Source organism: Podarcis gaigeae (assembly GCF_964106915.1).
Source record: "Podarcis gaigeae genome assembly, chromosome: 14".
Classification (NCBI taxonomy): Eukaryota; Metazoa; Chordata; class Lepidosauria; order Squamata; family Lacertidae; genus Podarcis; species Podarcis gaigeae.
In genome coordinates this window covers 5,014,714-5,040,093 of record NC_139690.1, presented here as the reverse complement: position 1 = coordinate 5,040,093, position 25,380 = coordinate 5,014,714, and the positions used below count along the sequence as shown (strand labels likewise).

Sequence of the window (25,380 nt, the reverse complement as noted above, 5' to 3'; positions counted from 1 at the left end):
GCTAGTGTATATATCTGCACAGAAACACGACAGTGCTACTGCACCCTTCCATTTTAGGAAGGAGAATCATAAGAGTTTGCAAACCTTTTCTGGATTTGTGTACACATAAAACTAATAATAACCAGCCAACAAGGACAATATTGCACCTAAGGAACTAGGTTCTACTCTACAAAAATTATGACACAATAAGTTATTCATCTCTAAGGTGCCACTACAAGGCATGTTTCATATCTTATTTGTAGCCACAGAGGACGGCTTTTGGTGCTAATTCTCATAAATCCATTCCCATCTTCAGCTGTGTGACGGCCCCTCTGTCAGAAAGAACTTAAGGTTAATACAGTCAAACCTTGGTTGTCAAACGCAATCCGTTCCGGAAGCCCGTTTAACTTCTGAAATGTTTGACAACCAAGGCATGACTTCTAATTGCTTGCAGGAGCTTCCTGCACTCAAGTGGAAGCCGCATCAGACGTTCAGCTGCCAAAAAAAGGTTAGAAAACCAGAACACTTGCTGTACTCCACCGGGAGCCAGTGCAGCTGGAAAAGCACTGGGTGAATGTGGTCCCCCAGCAAGGACACCGTAAGGAGCTTCACCACGGGCATTCTGCACCTGCTGGAGTTTCTGGGACAACTTCAAGGGCAGCCTTGTGTAGAGCGAGTTACAGTAGTCAAGCCTGGAGGTGACCGTCGCATGGATCACTGTGGCCAGACCAGGGCGGGAAAAGGTAAGGGACCAACTTTTTGATACGGCGGAGATAGAAAAATGCTGCCTTTGCGGTAGCTGCAACCTGCACCTTCATGGAGAGGGAGGCATCAAAGATTACACCCAAATTCTTGACAGAAGGCACTGGCACAAGTTGAGACCCTGCAAGAGATGGGAGTTGGCCCCCCAACTCCATGCCGTCCTGATCCAGCCAGAGGACCTCTGTCTTTGAAGGGTTGAACTTCAACAGACTCCCACGCAGTAATCCAGCCACAGCTTCCAGATATCTGGTCAGTGTGTCCGGGGCCGACTCAGGATGGCCGTCCATCAACAGATAGAGCTGGGTGTCATCAGCATACTAATGACAACCCAGCCCAAAACTCCAGACAATCTGGGCAAGGGGGCGCATAAAGATGTTAAAAAGCATCAAGGAAAGGATTGCGCCCTGCGGCACTCCACATACCAAGGGGTGCCACGATGACATCTCCTCCCCTAGCGCCACCCTCTGTCCCCGACCTGAGATAAAGGAACACAGCCATTGTTGGACTGTGCCCTGAATCCCCACGTCAGCAAGGCGGTGGTCCAAAAGATTGTGATCAACCATGTTGAAGGCTGCTGATAAGTCTAAAAGAATCAACAGTCCCGACCCACCTCGGTCTACAGAGATCATCTGTTAGGGCAACCAGAGCCGTCTCAGTCCCATACCAGGACGAAAACTGGACTGGAATGGATCCAAAGCCGATGTTTCCTCCAGAAACCTACCAAGCTGTTCAGCAACCGCTCTCTCAAATACCTTACCCAAGTACGAAAAATTCAAAAACGGGTGGTAATTGGATAGATCTAAAGGATCTAATGATGTTTTCTTTAAGAGCGGACACACCACTGCTTCCTTCAGCTCCCCTGGGAATGTCCCTGTGCCAAGGGACAAGTTGATGATCTCACCCAGGGGGACCCGCACCTCGTCTGGGCATGCTCTAATCAGCCAAGACGGGCATGGGTCGAGGAGGCAAGTGGTGGGCCTTCCAGCTCGGAGGAATCTGTCCACATCGGCAGGGAGTATCCAGTCGAAATAGTCCAATATTGGACCCGAGGACAGTAGAGGGGCCTCCAGTTCTATTACTGTATCCAAATTGGCAGGGAGGTCACGGTGGAGCAGTGACTTTCTCCGCAAAAAAACTCGCAAATGCCTCACAGCTATGGGTCAAATTCGTATTTAAATTTGGCTGTCCCACTGGGAATGTTAAAGACCTAATTATTCTGAAAAGTTGTGCTGGGCAAGTGCTAGCAGATGCAATGGGAGCTGAGAAGTATCTGATTTTTTATATCACTAGCTAAACATCGCGATATTTTGATATATCATGATATGTGAAAGAAGGCTGAAGCTATGTAGAAGTGAATGTGGTAATGACCTGGCAACTTACTACTTACTACCAATAATGTTTAACTTAGCATATATTTTTTCTAAAATAAAAACTGTAGAAGGAATCATACCCCCTTTATTTCATCCACATCATCAGTAAGGTAAGAGAATGTTCCCTAAAAAATGAATTACATTACGTACTAAACAAGAAAAAGGGCAATTCAGTGTCACACTTTTAGATATTCAAATATAACTCAACACTGAGTCTTGATTGAATGTGTGAGAGGGTGACAAAGCTGCTTCGGTCCCAAAAGCAAACACCTGGGGAGTGGGGAAGAGAGAGACACAGAGACAATCACACACACCACCCACTGCCACCCCAACACAGATGGGGGGGGGGGAAGAGTAGCGTCTCAAGCACAGAGCAGTGTCTTTCTTTTTATTATGAAAAGCAACCATTGGTGAGAGCCCACGGTGAATGCTGGACTGGCTCTGTGCTTAGTTAATCATAAAACCAGTGAGCTGGGAGCTGCTCTGTTGCAAAACCAAACACCAGGGGAGAGACACCCCCCACCCGCTGCCCCCCCCAAACACAGATGGGAGGAAAGAGTAGCATTTCACACAGAACAAGTCTTTCTTTTACAATGAAGGAGAGAGCTCAGTCCACAGTGATTGCTGGACTGGCTCTGTTAATAATCAAACTGGTAAGCTAGGAGCTGCTCCCTCAGGAAAGCCAACCTGGCGATGGAGAGAGAGAAAGACTGGGAGACAATCACAATCACATAAACAAACGCAACACCCACTGCCCTCCCACAAGCAGTGCACACACAGAGATGGGGGGAAAGGCCAGTGCAGGTGCTTCTTTTTGGTTTGTTTATGTTGACGGGAGAACAGGAGGAGGAACAGGAGGAGAAAAGTGGCTCCAGAAGTCCAGACTAGTAATGGAGCAGCATTCTTAAGCAACCTACCAGATGATTGGCTGCAGAGATTCTGGATTTTTTGCCAGGCTGCTCTTGAGACTTGCGGCTGCTGCCATAGGCAGGGGAAACTGGAGGTGGAGTTAACGCTGCATGTGGTTTCTCAATCATTTCAGCCACAGCTAGTTCTTGTGATTCGCTGCCTGCAGGAGGCAGAGAGGAGCTTGCGCCAAGTTAGCAAGAGCTGCACAGGACAAAGCATAGGCTTCCCCCAGCTTCTCCAATACCCTGCTTGATTCACAGTAAATTGCCAGGTCTTTTTTTTTTTAAGGTTATCATGATTTTCTTTAAATAGCGGTTTTAAACAATATACTGATATATTGAACTGGCCTACTAAGTGTGTGTCTGTGTGCGCGCATTCATTTTCCATTTTACACATTACATCCATACAAGTCTTGCCTTAGTCTTACATAGGCTTCCTGACTTATCTTCCATTGATATCCTATTTTCAAATTCTTAGTTTTCTTAGAGACAACTCCTTACCTTTTCTCTCCCCCCCCCCCACTTTATTATTTCCTTTTTCTTTCCCTTTGTCTTGTCTACTAATTCTCATAGGCTTATCCTACTTGCCAGTTAACCTTGATACCACTCTTTAAGTATTCTTCAAAAAGCTCTCACTTGCTTCTTGTTTTCTTTTCATCATAATTTCTTATTTTGGCCATCAAGCTTGCTAACTCAACAAACTCTATTAACTTCTGCAACCACTGATCCTTTGTCGGATCAATAATTTCTTTCGATTTTTTTGCATAAGTTATCCTTGCGGCCACAGTTGCATATAAAAATAAGTTCTTTGTTTTCTTAGACATACCTTCCCCTATTATTGCCAGCAAGAAGGCTTCTGGTTTTTTAGGGAAGGTAAATTTAAACATATTTTTGAGTTCCTCATTTCCCATAATTTTTTTGCATACTTACATTGCCACCACGTATGATATAGAGAACCTTCTTTTTCTAGATGGTTCCAACATGCATTGGATCCTCTCTTGTACATTTTGGCAAGTTTATTTGGTGTCAAGATACCATCTATATACCATTTTGAAGATGTTCTCTTGAATTGCATAGGCAGCCGAAATTTTTTATGGTGCCATTCCATAATTTTAACCATGCCAAAAGTTCAATGTTATATCTGAAATCTCACGCCCAGTGTATCATTGCCTTTTTCACTGATTCATCTTTAGTTTCCCATTCAAGTAGAGTTCTGTATACTTTCAATATTTTTTTTGTTCTTTCCCAATATTATTTTCTCAAATTCCGATCCACCTTCTACAAATCCTTTTTCTTTGTCTCTTTTAAAAATCTTGTTTATTTGGAAATACTGGAAGCAATCTGTGACAAGTCCTATCACTTCTTTTTAAAGTCTTACAAATTTATCTGTAAATTCAAGAAGGTCTTTTTATGTTCCCCAGTTTTCCTCCATGTTCAATTCTTTTTTACCACAACCGTGTCCATTGGAGATATCCAACGTGGGATCTTCCTTTGTAACAATTCTCTGTGTTTTGCCCAAGCATTATACACTCTCCTCCTGGTCACCTGGTTTAAAAAACCCTTATGTACTTTGATCTTATCATAATACAAATAGCTATGCCATCCAAACCTTAGGTCAAATCCTTCCAAGTCCAGAGTTCCTACATCCTTTAATTCCGCTCACTCTTTTATCCACACTAAGCATGCACCCTCATAGTAAAATCTCAAATAGGGAAGCGAGAAATCCCCTCTATTCCCGTCATCTATTAGTATTTTATACTTAATCCTTGGCTTTTTTGCCTTGCCATATAAAATTTGTTAAGTCCTTTTCCTATTGTTTAAAACAATTAGTGTTAGCGATCACCGGAAATGATTGAAATAAAAAAAATCATTTTTGGTAATATGTTCACCTTAACTGCTGATATTCTTCCCATCATAGATAAATTCATGCAGTTCCGTTTTTCCATATCCTTCTTTATTTCTGTCCATTTTTTTTCATAGTTATCTTGAATAAGACTTAAATTGTTAGATGTAAGCCAAACTCCTAGATATTTTACTTTATTCTCTTCTTTGATTCCTAATGTTTTTTCCCCAGATTCTCCTTTGCCTTCTTTTCCGTGTTTTTAACGATCATCTAGTCCAACCTCCTGTAATGCAGGAATCTCAGCTAAAACAGAAGGCCATCCAACCTCTGCTTAAAAACCTCCAAAGAAGGGGTGAGCAGGGAAAACCCTGAGGGGATCATGTTGACTTTACAGTCCAGGGATTAAAATTTGACATGTAGAGACATACCTGCAAGTTGTTACATGTGCATATGAGTCTTTTGTGAAAGTGATGAAAGGTATAAATGCACCAAAACTGGACTCCAAGGATCAAGTCTAGTGCCTGGAATTTCCCTTTTTATTTCCTCTATTACACCTCCATATTTAAAAATATGTTTACACTAGCCTCTAAACTCCTAAAGTATGAGATTGCTCAGCCTCCCTTCTTTAAAGTTGAAAGAAATTTTAAATCTTGCTTATGCACATCCTTATTTGTGCAAAAAACTAGAGATATGAGGAACACAATGCTTATGGGAGGTACATTCATAATATTGTGAGGGTGGAGTACAATTGCAACATACTAGTGTCATGCTGTGCAAAGCCACAAAGGCAACTTATCCTGAACTTTAACCTTTGGCTTTCTTTTCCCAAAACATATCCATTGGCATTTTCATGGATATGCAAACAATTTCACCCAAAGCAGACAGAATAGAAGCACCAAAAGATAACTAGCATGTGATCCAATGACTGTGGCCTTTTTTAGTGAGGGAAGCAAATTCAGCATACACATCATGACCTGCTGGCCCTGTTATATTGCCAAATAATAGGCAAGGATACTGGGTTAAATACAGGTTTATTTTCTTTGATAGATACACAAAAAAACTTACTGTATGCGACTAATAGGCAAGAACCCTTCCAAAAGACAAAAGCTGGATAGTTTTAAGGAGGATGGTGTAAATTCCTATACTATTCAAGGAGAGTATCACTTTAACATTTGTTTCCAGCCTATTTAACAGCTTTCAATACAAAGACCAGAATAAATTTTAAGAGTAGTTCCAACAGTAACTTGGGGCTCATACACAGCAACAGGAGACCCAACATAAAAGTTACCTGGTATTAGGAGCATGCCCACAATCCTGCACCTGGTCCTGGAGAGTGGAAGGGAGAACAGCATACACATGATGACGCTGAGGTCACAAGCTCCATGCAGAACCTCTGCCACCACCACCAACTGCTCCAAATGTGTCAATGTCCATAGCCTCAATTAGCTTGTTTACTAGTTCCAGAAGATCCATACAACTGAACTTGTACCATCATGAGTAGACATTATAAAGGTCTGAATTCAAAAAGGATTAAAGGTGAAGTATGATAGGCTCCATAATTAAGCTTGCTGTGGATAAGGAGAAAGAGTTTGTGCACACTTTCTATTCTTGTGCACTTTAGGACTCACTAACCAGGTCAAAGCAAGTATAGCAATGCTGGCAGGTGCTTCAAGATTCTGCAGGTAGGTGATAGGACCCTCCAGAATAAAGCACTAAAATAACTAATTTGAGAGTTTCATATAGTCCTTTACAGATGTCATTTTGTCGAAAATGTCCCAATGACAAAATTAGAACAAAACCTCAAGAGCACATCTCACATGTTCTGGCAGGGACATAAACATGAATAAAATGCTAAATCATTTACTGCAATGAAGGAAGCATTTCCTCACAGCTCAAGATGGCCAAAGCTTCAATGGATCTTTAGGTTCAGGGTCAGAAGAGGCCCTCTCCCCACCCTGAAAAGGTCCTTCTACTTTCAAGGAGACATAAGGAAAATGACTGGATATATCCAATTCATACTTCTATTTCAAGGCATACCAAAATATGCAGGGGAGCAATCCAATATCATTTATTGTGTGCATTTCGTACCAAAGGTGTATGTACCAGCGGCAGAAGCAATCACTAGCTATGCTAATATACAAAAAAGTGCGGCCATAAGTGGAATTGCTATGATAGCAAGGCCAAATTAAACCAATTCAAGTGTTATTGTTAGTATCAGTGTCCCTTTAAGAAATAAATTGCTAACCTGACTACTTACAGAAATAGTCTCTTCAAGCTATCAATCATGCAATTGTTACAAGCCACTATTCTAAGTCAAACAGCAAACTTCCAACAGTTAGATCATTGTTCAGGGAAATTCAGGCATGCAAATAACTTCTCATTAAGATGTATAAGGATTTCACTGTGAGAAGTCCATTGCATAAGCCGTATGGAATGCAACCATATGAAGTTCATAGGGCTAACAGGGAATTGAACAGAATTCCATTCCAGCAGAGAATGAATTTTCACTTTCAAGAAGTGCTCATTTTCAGACGGACATGTGCTGGCTGTCACTGGTCTTGGAGGCTTTCCTCCTTTAAACCCAGCAGAGGTAGCTCCTCACCCCCTTTAGTAAACCTATAAACAGTGACTAAACAGATAAGATTAAAATATTATCAGGAGGAAGACCACCTCTCCAGTCCACAGATTAAACAGAGAGCCTGGCTCATCTGTCCTCTTCCAAGCAGCCCTATAAAATCCCATTCGAATAAACAACAGAGCAGCACACTGCAGACAATCTCATTCTTCCATTTTTAACAGCTGAGCTCCAAAAACAACTCTGAAATCCACCTTGCTTGCAGCAAAATCCAGTCAAGGGGATTTGAAACAATTACATTTCATAATTTAAATCTGCAAGAAAAAAAAGCAAATTTAAATCAAGTTTCCTATTGATATACTTCACATTTTATTTTAAATTGTGCAAATCCAACCACTAGGCAACACTAATTTACAACTAAATAGGACATTAGTTATAGAAGGGGTAAAGGAGATATTTTGTATAATTTTTAAATACAAGTTTATTTTTTACTAATTTTAGAACATAACATTGCTTAATAGATTTTAAAACATATCTATATAAATAATTTCATTAAATTATTATTACAGTATATAGGATCTTACAACCAGAAGGTATCACTAGGTGTGGAAAAACACCGTGCACACTAGACAATTCCATATTTCCCTCTTTCCAATATTGCTCCTGTCTGCTTTTCCTTCTGCCTTGGCCCAGCCGTGCCATCACAAAAAGAAAGGAGCAAACAAAAATGAAATTCCCATGACTGATAGGTCAAAGCAAGGGCTGATAGTTACCGGTACTGCGCAGATCAGAGCAACATATGAGGTAGAAATGAAATACCTATGTTGAGTAAGTAGGCTGTAAATATTTATGTACGGTCAATGATCAAATTGGTTCTTAATTTACATAGGAAACCATCTTTAAATTCACTGCATCTAGTAGAGGGCACTGATTCAGTTTAGAGTTTGGTTTGGTTCACACAAAATTTAGTATTGCATGAGAAAGCCATGGGTTTGTGCACTGAGAGGAGCATTCTTTATTTTGAAACTGTGGTTAGTGTTAAACTATGTTTCATTCAATGAAACCAAGATTATTAACCATGATGTGAAGTTAGAACCAGAGACTTTTTATCTCTCATCTAGACCAGTGTTTCCCAACCTTGTGCCTCCAGATGTTTTTGGCCTACAACTCCCATCATCCCTAGCTAGCAAGACCAGTGGTCAGGGATGATGGAAGTTGTAGGCCAAAAACATCTGGAGGCACAAGGTTGGGAAACACTGATCTAGACCATGCAGGAAGAGGAGAGCAGAGGGGGAGTGTCATAGTTCTGCAATGCTCATTAACTGTAGGATCAATGTTCTTATACAGGCAACAACCGATTTGCATACACCCCCACGCCAGTGTTAGAAACTCAGATATATAAGCTAGGTGCCAAAAGGCTCCTTAAACCAAGGTTGCAGTTGCCAAAATGGAATGTCTAGTTGCCATTTTAGGGAAATACGGTTCCAAAGTCTTATTTTTCAAATGAAGGACTGACTGTGATTGATTATCTGTTAAACATCTGGCTAGTTCAGATGACAGCCTTGAGCTAGGTTAAGAACTTTGAGAAATTTAAAAAGGAAAGTCACTTTATCCAGGGACAGTCCACATATATACTGACTTATTTTGACCTCCTTTTCTTAATGGTGACATGGACCATTGATATCATAAGAATATTCTTCACAACTGTGAGCAGGGCAATGGGGTGGGGCAAATGAAAAGCTACAACAATTAACTATAACGTTTACTGCTCCTGCTCAGAAAAAGCATTTTGGTTCCTGAAATTCAGTCCAATTGTACAGATAAAACATAACTGATAAAATTCTACAGGATCTGATATTAGTGTGCAAAAAAAAAAAGTCATGATCCAATGATCCCCAGGCATGCACCTTCAGGTGGTGGAGCTGTCAGACGCCCTTCCTGGCTAATTTTGAAGATTACCCCCATGTGTTGTCAGAGTGCACCTAAGCCCATTCCGTCTCTGCCCCACCCCCTTTTCCAGCCAGCTCTGGGTCACCATGGTGCACAAGTCAATTGGAAATGCATAAATCAGTCGTTCCCTGCATTAACATTACAGTGGTACCTCAGATTAAGAATTTAATTCATTCTGGAGGTCTGTTCTTAACCTGAAACTGTTGTTAACCTGAGGTACCACTTTAGCTAATGGGGCCTCCGGCTGCCGCGCAATTTCTGTTCTCATTCTGAAGCAAAGTTCTTAACCCGAGGTACTATTTCTGGGTTAGCGGAGTCTGTAACCAGAAGCGTTTGTAATCTGAAGTGCCTGTAACACGAGGTACCACTGTACTAGCATGTACAAAGTTATTTCTAAAGAGAATCCTAGCACACACATATGTAATGGGGGCGGGGTGGGGGTCTATTTGTCTAAGTGGCCCATAAGCCTCAAGTTTACCTGCAGTCAAGACTAACTGTTCTCTCTCCCTGACCCCTCACTGTTCTCAACTGAGATTCAAGGAAGCCTAAAAGTTCTTCCAGGCCCTGGCCATTATCTAAATTTGGATAATTTAAGCCACAGTGGATAAAGTCACTTGACTATTACCAGGTAGATACAGAAGGAAACCTAAAACCTAAATAGCAAATCAGGGTATTCCCTGCCTTAGGAAGGCTATTGAAATCGTCTAGTCACCTGTTGTTTAAAGACTTACAAAATGATTGTCTTAGTAGTTAAGTGGCAGATTTTCTCCAATAGTTTATTTTGCTCTCCATACTAATTTCTCTGTTTTTAAATTTCAGTTCTGAATGCAAACAAATTACTGCTACCTTAATGTTTTGCCTCTCAAAATATGTCATCCTCAGAATTGTCCCACTGGCATGTTGTTCCTTGCATGGCACTCACAAATATAAAGTACATTTTTTTTTAAGTTCTCCTAATGTAATTCCACAGCACAGCAAATCCAAGCCAACAAGCAGCTGTGATAAGGCAATATTTATGCACCACCCCACCTTTAATGTTAATCTATTCAGACAAAAGGAGAAAGGGAAGCAGAAGAAAATATTTCTCCCTTTTCTTTAGCAGATTTGAGAATAATGCAGCCAGCTCACTTGTTTTCCTTCCCCAACTAGAATGTTCTAAAGTCCACCTAAAAACCAAATCACACCACAAGTGAGAATGCAAACAAATGTCAACTCAGTTAACATTAATGTGCCCCAAACAAATAGCAAAACATGGCTTAAAAAGATACCCTTTAGGCGGAAATTATGTTCACAGTTTATCAAACTGCAAACCTGCTAGCATCTCTCAGGCAGCCAGATATTAAAGTTCAGTTCAATATAGACAAGTGTATATTGCAGTTATAACAATGGTAAATCACTGGAGGCAAACCTTATATTCAGAGGCTACCTTCAGCTAGAGGCAAAGCATTCCTTGTCCGCACAGAAGCCACACACAGAGTAATGCAAAGCAAAATCATTCCCAGGTACAGTTCCTAACTTATGTCCCTTTCTAAGGGTTGAAAGAAGTCGGTGAGAAGCAAATAACTGGGAGGTTGGATAGTCCTGTGTAAGAGTCTTCAAGACTTAATATACATTTTGTTGCAAACACTGCATATGCTAAGGAGTCTTGATGTTAGGAAAGTTATTAAACTACAGAATTCCATAGATAATGGTGAACTGGAGAATGCTATCTGCTAGTCTCCAAGAAACAGAAGTCTGCCTGCAATCAGAGGTTGATCTAAAGTTAGGGTAGGGTGCTTTGCTTTGAAAACTCAGCAAGGAGCTTAAGAAGAACACATTCAATCCACATCCAGCCATCAAATAACAATGTGTAAAAAATACTTATTTTGAAGAACATAAAGGCATCAAGGTATGGTAGCTGTTTTTCATCTGGCTCACAGTAAGTTCCTCAGAGCATATGCTATTCAGTCAGAAGTTGCACTGATTCCTAAAGTCATTAAGTGTTAATTGATATTTAAACAAGACATTTGTCTCCATGTCAGTCAAATGAGACAGCAGCATATAAGAAAGCTCCATCTGCCAATTGTGAATTGGGATGATGCCTTCAGACATCTGTCATGTGGGAAGACAAAAGGTGCAGATGCTTCTCCCATTCAACCCAAGCCATTTCACCAAAAGACCTGTCAACATACATAAAAGGGAGGAGTTGCAGTGTTCACATTTCAATAGCACAGAGGCACTGCGTCTATAAGCATAACATGGAAGCCGTTTTAAACTAGCATTTTAACATGGCTGTGGAATGGTAAGCTATTTAAGGTGAATACAATACTCTACAACAGAAAGCCAAGATAGGCCATCGCAAACCAAGTGGCCTAGCCTGCCCCTCCTCCCACTTCCATCACCCCAGGCCTGGCACAGAATGCTTGGAAGCTTGGTGTGAAATGGATAAAAACTCAAAACATTTTCTCTCAGAAATAATTAATTTTAAAGACAATGTATTAAAATAATATTACTGAGCAAACATTCAAATGATACTAATGAGGATTTCTATAGGATTTGTTTCAATTACTAAGCAAGCAACATTCTAAGGGCTATGTTGGAAATGTATTCCTAAATGTTGCACAACATCTTCAGGAATTTGATTCAAGAGCACAGTCTGGGAGTCTGCCAAATATCTTGTCTCTGTGACATGGTCATAAAACCACCAAGCATCTCAAATGCCTCTATCTTCTGCACACAGAGAAAAACGGATGCATATTTGAATACACAACCACAACAACAATCATGAAAAATAGTTGAGAAGCTTGTTTTAATTCATGAGTTTTCTAATTTATGAAGTCCTTCAAACTCAAACTGAAAGTTCAGAATCAGCAGTTGACAGATTTTTTTCATACAATTCTGAGAGGAAAAAGCTTGACTTATTAGATACGATGATACAATACACTACCAAAGAATTGTTATAAGTTTAAATTAAGTATGACACTATCATACTAAACTGGAATTTCTAAAGCAAAGTCTCTCTATTACTACAGCTCTCCTTCATTTTATATTGTCTTCCAAAATACGAGGGGTTTTTGTTATTGTTTATTAGAAGCTGATGCTCCAATGCAAAGGTTTATCTTAATCAAACAAACTAGAGACAGGCAGAATGAAACCCAGAGGCAAAAAAACTCTGTTAAAAAAATAATAATCTGTTCCAGTCATTTGACATACAAACAGCCTTTGTGGACACACTGCCAGATACTGATATCATCTTGGATAAGAATGTAAATATTCCAATATTGTTTCATAGTCAGCAAGTTTCTGCATTTAATTTGAACTCCTCCCAGTGGATAAGAAAGCTAACCCACAAATTTGCTATGTTACTATTGCCAGCAGAAGAAATCCAACAATCTCTGGAGAGAACAACTCTCTCACTGGGTATTATAAAACCCAACACATTTAATCTGACAAACATCACATAGCAATAGATTAATTCAAGCCTAACACAGATAAGAACTATGATACCACAATCAAACATGTGTGTCTCTGTACCCTGATTAGCAGATGGAAAGTATGTTTCTGAACAGTGGTGGCTGCGGAGGATCACAAGCTATTGGACCCATGTTCTGCTTATGCACTTCTCAAAGACCATTTTGAAAATAGAACGATGGGCTATTTGGGCACGTGTTCTGATTCAGAAGGTATCCTCTTATGTTCTATATACCATGCAGCAACAGTATTATTTGTTTCTTCACCCTAAGGTCCCAGGGCAGGTTACAACATTCAGATACCACATTGAAAACAGTTTGAAAGCACTTACAAAAATAAAAATATACTTCTATAAGAAGTATAATGAAGGTGCAATACACACCTTTGTGGGGAGGAAATTTTAAAGCTTAAGGGCTGCCACAGAGAATGCCCTCTCCTGGGCTGCCACCACCCTGAGCCTCTGGGTGCAGAGGAACTACCAAGAGGACGCCCTTGGATTTTGAAGCTCAAAGCTAGTGTCTCATGCTCTTACAACCCTGCCTATTTCCCTTACACTTTATTAATCTGTAGCAATAATCTCCTTTTGTATCTCTGCAAATGGCTATGTTTATCGGAAACATAACTGAGTCAAGTACTCTGCAGTCAGGATTTTACAGCTTCCTTGAGTGGAAATTATTGCCATTACGCAGTTCTCCTCTAAAGAGGAAGTGAAACTTGACAGATCATGTACAGAGGCAGCTATATAATTGCATAAAATCTCTTGAAAGTTGATCAATGGTTTCCACCAAATAAGTATAATATGCAGGAGTCAATTCATACATTCAGTTGTAATTCATCAAGTACTGAGCAGTCAGGTGACTTACTTGCAAATGTACACTGTCTTTTAGGCTCCCAACAAAATTTTCTAAACAGCATACCAGTAGAGTTTGGGCATAGCCTGGCATTCAGATAAATTAAGAAAAAGAACAAAATCTTAAGTGAAGTCCTTCTTAGCTGCCCAGGCATCTGGAAGATTTCTAAAGGCAGCCTCATGGCACATTGACAGTGCTGCCTTTAGTGCATAGAAAACTTAAAATCTAGACACGATGGCAAATTTATCCAGGGAACCACTGACCTTCAATTAATAAATGTCTCAACTATTTTTGAAGACATTTAAAATATTTAGGTGGCATAGTAATACTCTAAGATTATAGCCTCAGAGGAATTTTCATATACAACACTCAAAATGCCTTGTAGTTTCTTTCCTGTCTATGCATGTGAGAATTCTATCTTATCTGAGAAAACCAGCTAAATAAACTATTTAAAATCAAATGCACATTTCTGCAATTGGAGGTGTTACTATCAAATTGATAGACATGAAAATACAAGCACATGTGACATGAACAGAAAGACAGAACAGTACATAATAAAGGTTTCACCATGCAGGAACTCAATTTACTTAAGCATAGTAATTAAAACTCAAGAACAATCAGTGTAGAAGAACAATCTCAAAGTGTTAGAGCTTCAAATGCCAATGTATCTTCCTATCCTGACAAAACAAACCAGCAGGGCCAGAAAGCCACAGAGCCTCAGAACACAAGAAAACTCCAGCTTATGCTTGGTTTCTTGCAGCTAGTTAGTGCTTAATAAGACACACAGCTTGAGCAGGTTTTCTTGTGGTTTCTTCCATTTCCTGACCATTTTAGTACACTCAGCATTCAAAAAGTTTAGTTAGCGAACAGTTACTATGACAGTTCCCTGAGAAACAAAAGAACACCCTTCCTTGAATCAACTGTTTCCCGACAGGGAGCTCAGCTAAGGAAGGCTTGTTTAGGGTGCCATTATTCACTCAATGAGTGAATGTCATGTCTCTTCTGTGGTAGCAGAATCTTTTGGGAATTTCAACCCTAGGAATGGGCCCATTGAAAGTAAAAACCTTTCATCTGGAGAACACAGCAGTTGGAGCAGGCCAGTGGCCCATCTATTCCAACACCCTGTTCTCACAATGGTCATCCAGATGCCCATTATGAGAAGCCCACAAGCAGAAACTGAGCACTAAAGAACTCTTTTCCTTGTGATTGCCAGCAACTGGGATTCAGAGATATACTTCCTTCAACAGTAGCTAGTAGTCATTGGTAGCATTATCCTCCATGAATCTGTATACTGTAATCCTATTTTAAAGCCATCCAAGTTGATCACCATTGTGACCTATTGTGGGAGCAAACTCCAAAAGTGCCATAGCTTAGAGGTAGAGCGCATACTCTGTATACAAAAGATCTGAAATTCAATTCCTGGCATCTCCAGGTAGAGCTGAAATGGGCTCCCATCTGAAAATCTGGAAAGCTGCTGCATGAGCTCAATAGTCTGCTTCCTATAAATGACTATGGCTGGGCTGTCTCAGAGTAGCCAATGTAGAGCCACCAGATATTACTGGAACTACAGCCATGCTGGCTGGGGCTGTTGAGAATTGCAGTCCAGGACCAGCAACATCTAGAGAGCACAACCTTGGGCATTTCTGACCCCAATAATGTGGTCTTGATGTCTTGCCTGCTTATGATTTAATTGTCTACTGTTTGGCATAACTGTTTGTAATGTTGCTTTTAAAAAGTATTTCAAAAAACACCTGTAAAATGCCTTGCGCTGAATGAGACCTCTGAATGTTGACTTCTTAGCAGCTACTCAAACAGTGAAATGAAAATAGTGCAAGTTACAACCAAGTCCTGCAGGTTGTTCAGAGGTTCATTAAGACTGTTCCTACTCCCTTATCACTTATGGTAATCTATTACCTCTGGTCATGAAAATGCTCTGGCATTACAGCAGTTTTCTTTGTTTAAATGCTCTGATGTATCTGCTTTAAAGCGGGGTACATACAAGCGTTTTTAATATTGTATAACCGACAAAAGAAATACAGTGGTACCTCGGGTCAAGAACTTAATTCGTTCCGGAGGTCCGTTCTTAACCTGAAACTGTTCTTAACCTGAAGCACCACTTTAACGAATGGGGCCTCCCACTACCACCACGCCGCAGGAGCACGATTTCTGTTCTCATCCTGAAGCAAAGTTCTTAACCCGAGGTACTATTTCTGGGTTAGCGGAGTCTGTAACCTGAGGCGTCTGTAACCCAAGGTACCACTGTAATAATACCTTAATGAAAAAGTGTTACTCTATTCTTACTTTTCAAACAATAGATTACAAGCACCACTATGTCCTGTGCCTCAAACAGCTGGGCACAGTTACAGTATAATTTTGTGGCCATGGGGATGCCCTGGAGAACTTGAAAGAGATTCAAATATGTGACAAGGCCTTTGAGAATGTGTTCCACTCCCAGGGCAATAACTGCTCTGCCATCATGGAGAATATACATCTCAGAAGGAGGACGTCACTCCAAGTAAGAAAATAATTATTCACTTGGATAGAACCATTCTAGAAAGTAACCAGTGTAAAATCAGTTTTTTTTTAAAAAGGATCCAAGCTGATTAGCTTAACATCAGTTCTAGGTAAATTGTTAAATATAAAATTTACGAACAAGTCTTTCATCAATATGGCTTCAGCAAAGGTAAGTCTTGTCTCATTAAAATTTCAGAGTGAAAAGAAGATTGTGAATGGAAGCGATCCCCATATGGATCAATAACTTTTAATAACAGGAACCAATGAGTAATAATAAATATGCAACTCTCAAAATGGAGAGATGCAAGGTGTAGAGTCACCAAAGGATATTTGGCAGGATCAATACTATTTTAAAATCCATAAATGACCTACAGTGTCATTGTGTAAAGGGCTCCAAAAGGAACTCTCCAATTTTGGGAAAACGGGAAACAAAATGCCAATTGCAACTCAAGATAAATTAGTGAAAAGTGGGGGGGGGAGGGGAATCAAAATCTGAATTTTACATGCATGCAGCAGTAAGCTAAACTGTGACTTAATGTGAATGAGCATAAGACTGAGATCACTGCACTCCTCGCATGTTCCTGCTGCCATCTTGATACCCAAGGCTATTCCATGGTTTGGCTTAGTGTTATATACAAACCCTGAATCATGGTTTGTCTCAGTCCAGACAAACCACAAGCGCAATGAAGATTTGTTCTCAGCTTACCGCTTGCGGTTTCTCTGGGTGAGACAATCCACAAGCCCAGATTCAGATGTAATGTTAAGATGAACCATGGCTTAGTCCCAGGTAGCGGGGCTGAAGGAGGAGAAGTATTGGGACCACAGACTTTGCTTCAGGAACCTGCACAATTGCTTGTTTGCATTACACTGTCATGTGCAACAGCTGCAAAAAGGGCAAATTCCATGCTAGGAATCACTACAAAAGAGACTGAATATAATACTGCCACTATTGTAAAGTCTTTATACAAATATTATGATGCACCCCTACTTGGAATATTGTATACAGTCCTGGTTGCAGTACAGTCCTCTAGTTGCGGACACGATCCATTCTGGTGTGCCGTTTGCACCCTGAAAAGTCCACTAGAGAGGCGCTTCTGTGCAAGCATGGAGCGCAATAGAGCTCTTCTGCTCATGCACGAAGTGCGCAGAACACTTCTGCGTGTGCGGTGAAACCCGAAAGTATACACTTCCAGGTTTGCCGTGTTCGCAAGCCGAAAAGACGCAACATGAACCTAACGCAACACGAGTTATGACTGTAAATTAAAAAATACATTGTAGAGCTGGAAAAGGGCAAACAAAATGATTAGGGGGCTGGGACTATTTACCCATAAGGACAGGTTACAACATTTGGAACTTTGTTGTTAATAAAAATAAAAAAGGCAAGTAAGAGAAATCATAGAGGTATATCAAATTATACATAGTGTGAAGAGTTTTGCTTTTTCTCTCCCTCTCTCATAATACTATGTTGTCTTCACGTCCTGCTTGTGAGTTTCCCTTGGGAAGTAGATGACGGACAATATGAACCTTTGCTTTGATCTAGCAGAACTCTACTTCTCTTTTGTTCTTGGTACCTAGCCCTATGCTTATGGTCAGGGCAGACAGGAATTATGCCTGCCCCTGGCTTTAAAAATATTTTTTTCCTCTTTGATTCCTCACACCTTATGTGGGAGACAGGAAGTTTCATGTTACCCACTCTGAACTATCAGAATAAGGCAGGCCTGCAAAATGTTTAACCTGCCAATCTGTCATAGTAGCCATTCAAGACGGTCTGTCAAGGGCTCAGTCAACTCCCTTTTTTGGTTATAGCCTAACAGCATAGTATTAAGCAGGTAGTTGAACACAATATTTAGCCAGTGAGCTACAGGTTTTTTTTTTAAAAAAAAGGAAACAAGACTCAAAACTTGGCCATATAATGTATTCTAAATCAGACACAGAACAGCCACCTAGATGTTACAAGTTTCTATGAGACATAGTCAATGCGATGTCCTCCAGATATTGTTGGACTTCAACTCCCATCAGCCCCAACTAGCATTGCCTACAATATCTGGAGGGCACCATGCTTGCTACCTGCATCAATGCACAAGTGTTTCAAGTGTTGCAGGAGGAGGGAGCAGACAGAACAAATTAACTTGTGAAGCTGGACTTGAGCATATAAAACACCTAGCAATATGGGCATCCTGCGAGATAGCACATAAAGGATACAGTGGTACCTCTGGTTACGTACTTAATTCGTTCTGGAGGTCCGTTCTTAACCTGAAACTATTCTTAACCTGAAGCACCACTTTAGCCTCCTGCTGCCACTGCACGATTTCTGTTCTCATCCTGAAGCAAAGTTCTTAACCCGAGGTACTATTTCTGGGTTAACGGAGTCTGTAACCTGAAGCATATGTAACCTGAGGTACCACTGTAGTTTAACAGTGTAACTAGCAACCACTCACTCACGATATGTGTAACAAAAGTATCAACTAGTGGTAAACTTCAAATCCATCACTATCTTCCCCATTTTGGCTATCAGAGTAAAAATGATTCCAGTCGTCCACTGTATCAGAGCTCCTGCACAGCTAGACAAGTTCCTGTGGCCAATTTTGACTGCTGTTCACCTAGGTCTGATTCTCCTTCCCTTTCCTTCACAACTTTCCCATGCCACAACCGTAGACGGAGAGCATGTCTTATGTCATTTCAAATGACATAATTTCTGTACAGGACTAAGCAGTGGCGTAGCGTGGGGGTGCAGGGGGGGCGGCCACACTGGGCGCAACATCTGGGGGGGGGGCGCGCGCTTGCACTCGCAGCTCTCCGCCCCCTGCTAAAATCCACGGGTTAGGGGGCGCAAATTACTTGCCTTGCCCCGGGTGCTGACAACCCACGCGATGCCACTGGACTAAGCAGTTTTTGGCACTTTATAAATCATGCTAGTGGAAGTCGGTGCAAGGGTTCCCACTAGTGCAACAGCACGTATCTACCTCCCCTCTCCTCCCCAAAATCTGCTCTTGGTCAGGAGCACTCACAGAACAGCTTGCAGGAGGATCATTCCAACCTTGCCTCTTAACAGTGTGACAAATCCCTCCCTATGTCCCCAAACAAGTGCCTATTCCAACCTCCGCCCCGCCCAACAGGGGCCAAGATGACATTTGATGATGGCGACATTTCTAGGCGTGTCAAACGGGTTAAGAGATGCACTCCAAAGAGTGTCAAAAGGGTGGCGGGGTCGCTGGAAAGAGCGCTTTCCAAGGCAGCCGAAAGCGGGTTAGCCTAACGGGCTAACGAACCTGTTTCTCTCCGGGGCAGGGAGGTGGGCGTCCGTGGGCGCGTCTTCGGGGGCGGGAAGGGGCACCTACAGATCTCCAGTTCCGGGGCGGCCATCTGAGAAAAGGGTCCCGTCCCAGCGCTAAGGCGGCGAAAGCATCCCCGCCTAAAAGGCGCTCTCCGCCCTCCAGCACAAATCTCCACAACAAAGCGGCGAAGGGGGGCGGCAGAAGAGCGGAGAGGAAGAGGAGCACCCGCGTCACGGGCCGGAGACTCGCGCAGGGCCCGCTCCTCTCACGCCCCCAGCGCCGGATCAACGCCTCCGCGGCCCCGCCGAAGCCCAATCGCAACATAACGGGGACCGGGAAGGAGGCGGAATGGGGGGGGGCGGGAAGGACGTCGCGCGAAGAAACCCCCACAATTCCACCCTCAAAAAACGGTCTGAGGGACAAGGCGGGGCGCGAGAGAGGAAGGGAAATGGAAACGGAAAGCGGCTCGCTCGCTCGCTCGCGGCGACGCCCGTGGCCCCCGCCGCCCCCAAGACCCAGCCTGCCGGCCTCCGGAGGCGCCAGGGGGCCGGGCCTGCGCTCCGTGAGGCGGGGAAGCCGCCCCCCGCCCGAGGCGCCTGCCTGAGGAAGCGCCCCTCAGAGGGAGGCCGAGGCCGCCTCACCGATGGTGGAGATGAAGGTGGTGTTGAAGGCGTCCTCGCTGAAGCGGAAGAGCAGGCAGGTCTTGCCCACGCCGGAGTCGCCGATGAGGAGCAGCTTGAAGAGATAGTCGTAGGTCTTCGCCATCTTCGCTCCGACTGGCGGCCGGAGCCGGAGGGGAGGGGGAACTAGCAGGAGGGAGGGGAACAGGAAGGGGCGGGGCAGCCAGGCGAGCGGCGCGCGCGACGACTAAAGCCCCGCCTTCTTGCTCCCTTCCCCGTTCGCCGCCCGCGCAATGGCCTCTGGGAGTCGTAGTTTTTTCTGCGGGACTTTTCCAGTTTTGCTTGTAGGAAGCGATCGCGATCGCCCCTGTCGAAATCCCAGCCTCCAAGGCGGGAGGGAGGAGGCCTGGCCGGGAGGGACGGCGGGCAGTGCTGGGGATTCGTACCACTGAACCCATACTATTATGTACATATTATTTAGTAATATAGTGCAAAGTCAGAAATGTCAACAAACTGCTAATTGCTGAATCGTTGTTGTCCAGTTATATTTTGGAGGGGGGAATAATAATTAATAAAGACATACCATTATCAATAAAAGTATATAATTCAAATAATTTTGATCTGCATTGTCACTGCACTGTTGTGGTTAGATTTGTTTCCTGTGTGACACTTCGAGTGCAAATGTATTCATTTATTTAAAATGTTTTTTAAAAACATAATAATTAAAAAGCAAGCCCCCAAAGTGGATCTCAGAGATCTCAGAAAAGGAGTCCCTGCCTTCGGACTTATGATTGAAAAGACATGATAGAATAAAAATTGATTGGAAGGGAGGGGGAAAAGCAAACTCAGTCACTGTTTCTTACTTACATGATTCTTAGAAGTGCCACTTAGAAAAGAAAACATTTGCCCAAGAAAAGGAGCCAAGAGTTGTTGGTCTTGACTTTCTGCCAAGAGTTGTGCAGACGGAAACCCTTTCCCTCACCTTCAGCCTCATATAATGATCCATTTAAATACAGAGTTAAAAAATATTACTACATATTACTATTATAATTTTTGACCCCTCAGCTCAACACCCTGTGCAAGGGAACTGTCCACCCAGGGGTCTGCAACCTTTTTCAGCCACGGCCGGTCCACCGTCCCTCAGACCATGTGGTGGGCCGAACTATATTTTTTTTTGGGGGGGGGGATGAACGAATTCCTATGTCCCACAAATAACCCAGAGATGCATTTTAAATAAAAGCAAACATTCTACTTCTGTAAAAACACACTGATTCCCGGACCATCTGCAGGCCGGATTTAGAAGGTGATTGGGCTGCATCCGGCCCACAGACCTTAGGTTGCCTACCCCTGGTCTACACTACCCTAAATCTGGTGCTGATGTTGTGGTATACAAATAAAATTAGTGTTGAATTCAACTAACTTTTACTTAGAGTAGTCTCACAGACACTGATATAACTTAATCACTGACATTAATTTCAGTGGTTTAGCAGAGTAAAAGTTATTCAAATATAATTCATTATAATTCATTTGTTTTTAGATTTTCTAAGAGACAGTACACAATTAAAATACAAAAACCCAACTTTTAGAAAAGATCTGAAGGCAGTCCTGTATCCAGAGGTTTTTGATGTTTTATTTTGTTTTAAATGTGTTGGAAGCTGCCTAGAGTGGCTGCGGTGACCCAGCCAGAAGAGCAGGGCATAATAATAATAATAATAATAATAATAATAATAATAATAAGCAATTACTTATTTCAACACTTTTATAAACTGATTCACACCATGGTTTCTGTGCAATGAAGTTACAAAAAAAAAAATTAGAAAAGATATAATCAATTTAAATTAGCCATAAAACCAGAAAATGACTCTGAAACATGTCTCTCTACAAAGTCCATGAGTTTCTGGTGGTTTCTCATCCATGCTCCTTCTGTTGATAAAAGACCTAAACTTTTGCCCCACACCTTCAGATTTCTCTCTGTTGTCTTTTTATGCTTTCTTCAGTGGCATTGTTGATTTTTCAAGGAATGCAATGTTCCAAGAATGTCAGCACCAAAGCTCTGTGGGGACGATGTCTGTGCACTTCCCACAGAATCATAGCATTTTCAAAGTTTGGTTGGCTTTACAGCACCACAGCACCTACACATATGCTCCAAGATTTCTCTGATTACTGAGCTCCCGTTGCTCGGTCCCTGCTCCTGCCAACCTAGCAGTTCAAAAGCACGTTAAAGAGCAAGTAGATAAATAGGTACTGCTCCGGCAGGAAGGTAAACGGCGTTTCCATGTGCTGCTCTGGTTTCGCCAGAAGTGACTTAGTCATGCTGGCCACATGACCTGGAAAAACTGCAGACAAACGTTGGCTCCCTCAGCCAGTAAAACGAAATGAGCGTCGCAACCCCAGAGTTGTTCACAGGGGTCTTTTACCTTTACCTTTTATTCCATAACAACAACTTTATTATTTATACCACCCACATGACTGTGTTGCCCCAGGCACTCTGAGTGGCTTCCAACATACTGTATATAAAAACATAATAAAGCATTACAAAAATTCCCTATACAGGGCTTCCTTCAGATGTCTTATAGCTATTTATCCCCTTGGCTCGGGGGTTGCATAACTCCATACCCTCCAAAATTTCTCCAATGAAAATAGGGACGTTCTAAGGAAAAGCCCTGCTTCTTGGGAGAAAAGCAATGACAAACCTAGACAGCATCTTAAAAAGCAGAGACATCACCTTGCCAACAAAGGTCTGTATAGTTAAAGGTATGGTTTTCCCAGTAGTAGGGGACGCAGGTGGCGCTGTGGGTTAAAGCCTCAGCGCCTAGGACTTGCCGATTGAAAGGTCGGCAGTTCGAATCCCTGCGGCGGGGTGCGCTCCCGCTGCTCGGTCCCAGCGCCTGCCAACCTAGCAGTTCGAAAGCACTTGCGGGTGCAAGTAGATAAATAGGGACCGCTTACCAGCGGGAAGGTAAACGGCGTTTCCGTGTGCGGCTCTGGCTCGCCAGATGCAGCTTTGTCACGCTGGCCACGTGACCCGGAAGTGTCTCCGGACAGCGCTGGCCCCTGGCCTCTTAAGTGAGATGGGCGCACAACCCCAGAGTCTGTCAAGACTGGCCCGTACGGGCAGGGGTACCTTTACCTTTACCTTTCCCAGTAGTGATGTATGGAAGTGAGAGCTGGACCATAAAGAAGGCTGATCGCCGAAGAATTGATGCTTTTGAATTATGGTGCTGGAGGAGGCTCTTGAGAGTCCAATGGACTGCAAGAAGATCAAACCTATCCATTCTTAGGGAAATCAGCCCTGAGTGCTCACTGGAAGGACAAATCGTGAAGCTGAGGCTCCAATACTTTGGCCACCTCATGAGAAGAGAAGACTCCCTGGAAAAGACCCTGATGTTGGGAAAGATGGAGGGCACAAGGAGAAGGGGACGACAGAGGACGAGATGGTTGGACAGTGTTCTCGAAGCTACCAGCATGAGTTTGACCAAACTGAGGGAGGCAGTGGAAGACAGGAGTGCCTGGTGTGCTCTGGTCCATGGAGTCACGAAGAGGCGGACACAACTAAACGACTAAACAACAACCACAAGGAAAACTGGGATCAAATCAGAAATGGAGATGGCTTCTGTAAATCTGGAACTGCCCCTGGAAAATAGGGGCACTTGGAGGGTCTGTGAGAGCAGAGCACCTACAGGCTCCAGAGACAAAGAAACAAGCAAGCCAATTTATAGGAGGGATTTAGGCCAGGGATGGAAGGTCTGTGGCCCATCATCACTGACCACTAGTCATACTGGCTGGGGCTTATGGGAGTTAGAGTTCGGCAACATATGGAGGTGCCACAGATGTTCTTCTTCTCAAAAGAGAGAATAGGAGTGTTTCAGTTTGAAAGCAATAAAGAAGACCTGGGTTTGTATCCCCACTCAGTTCACTGGGTGACCTTGGGTCAGACACAGTCACTTAGCCTAATGTACTTCACAGGGCTGGTGAAGGGAAAAGCCATGTACATTAACTTAAGCTCCATGGAGGAGAGGTCAGGTATACATGCAATAATAAACAAATAAAAGTGAAAAATACAAAGGAGAAGGAAACAGAAAGCATTTAAAATTAAGAAGATAGTGTTTTGCATAGCATCTTAGACCCTGGACCTTTGCCTTATTCCAAGTTGTAAACATATAAATGAACTAACCTTTGTTCCCTTTGCATATGAAAATGGAATTGTGGCAAATGAACTTTGTGTCAGCCAGCACATTTGCTGTGTAATGTAAGATCTTGTGCCCTTTTGCCTCTCGTTCACGATATGTTATCTGTGTCATTGTTCAATTTCTAGAATTTTAAAAGACTCTTTTTTAAGTTAAGAGATAGTAGCTCAGCCTGTTCGTTTATAAACAAAGAGGAAGTGGTCAAGGTAATTCTGCTTCTTCATTTCAGTGCCCAAATGGGGGGTTGGGAGTAATTAAATAGAACCTTTTGAGTGGTTATTGTAAGACTTAATCAGATTACTGGTCTGACAATGGAGCACTAAAACTAAATAGGTTAATTGTTTTAGACAAACATAAATAATCAGATTGGAGAAACCACCCCTACCACTATGAATAACGATTTAAAAATAACTTAAAACCTCCCTCTCCCAGAATATTGGGCTTTCTTGATTAGGAGGGAAGAGAACTATTTGATGTATTATATCACAATCCTATGCATGCATTTAATGGGGTTTATTCCCAGGTAAGTGTGTATGTAATTAGATGTTCAATCATGTCAAAGCACTGCCTTTTTTTCCAAAAACGCTAGGCTTTGATAAACGTTCACACCATCAGACTGGAATAACCCAAGAACAAAATGAACGTATCTCAGTTTCCTCTATATTTCTGCTTTGCAAACACTATTCAATTAGGAGCCGGAAACAGACTCTTAAGGCAGCTGTATATTTGATTAGCTCTAAAGAAGGATTCAAGACAGTACTCTATTTTTCTGCTTTTAGAGATTGTTGCCTGCTTGCCTCCTCTCTTTACTGGACTGATGGAACCTCAGATGAAATTTTGTTCTAGTCCTATCAAAATATGTTATAAGAAATAGAGACCCCTTAAATCTCTCTTCTGGAATATTATTGAAATGTCCCTATATGTAATATGCACAGATGTGCTCCATAGTAAAGGCAATGTCTTTGCACGGGGCCAGCTTTATTATGCCCCTGGACACTCCCAGAGTCCTTGAGATTTGCTTTTCAAATGGCTAAAAAGAAATCTGGAGGATGGATGGCGGCTAACGGTTTGACGTTGAATCCTGACAACCCAGGAG

At 42.3% G+C, this 25,380-nt stretch overlaps 1 protein-coding gene and 1 long non-coding RNA gene across 2 annotated transcripts in view; both read right to left on the bottom strand.

Annotated features, from left to right (window-relative positions):
• Positions 1–20,369, bottom strand: part of RAB8B (RAB8B, member RAS oncogene family) — a 37,890-nt gene extending 17,521 nt beyond the window's left edge. The window contains exon 1 of the mRNA XM_083712948.1: positions 20,119–20,369. Coding sequence (XP_083569074.1) covers positions 20,119–20,242 — 124 coding nt within the window. The 5' untranslated portion in view covers positions 20,243–20,369. The remainder of the gene's footprint in view (positions 1–20,118) is intronic.
• On the bottom strand, positions 4,336–11,059 carry LOC310831836. Its single transcript, XR_014558010.1, has 2 exons — positions 8,695–11,059; positions 4,336–8,554 (listed from the first exon to the last, which is right to left on the bottom strand). It is a non-coding gene; the product is annotated as an uncharacterized lncRNA (long non-coding RNA).
• Positions 20,370–25,380: the final 5,011 nt, after the last annotated feature.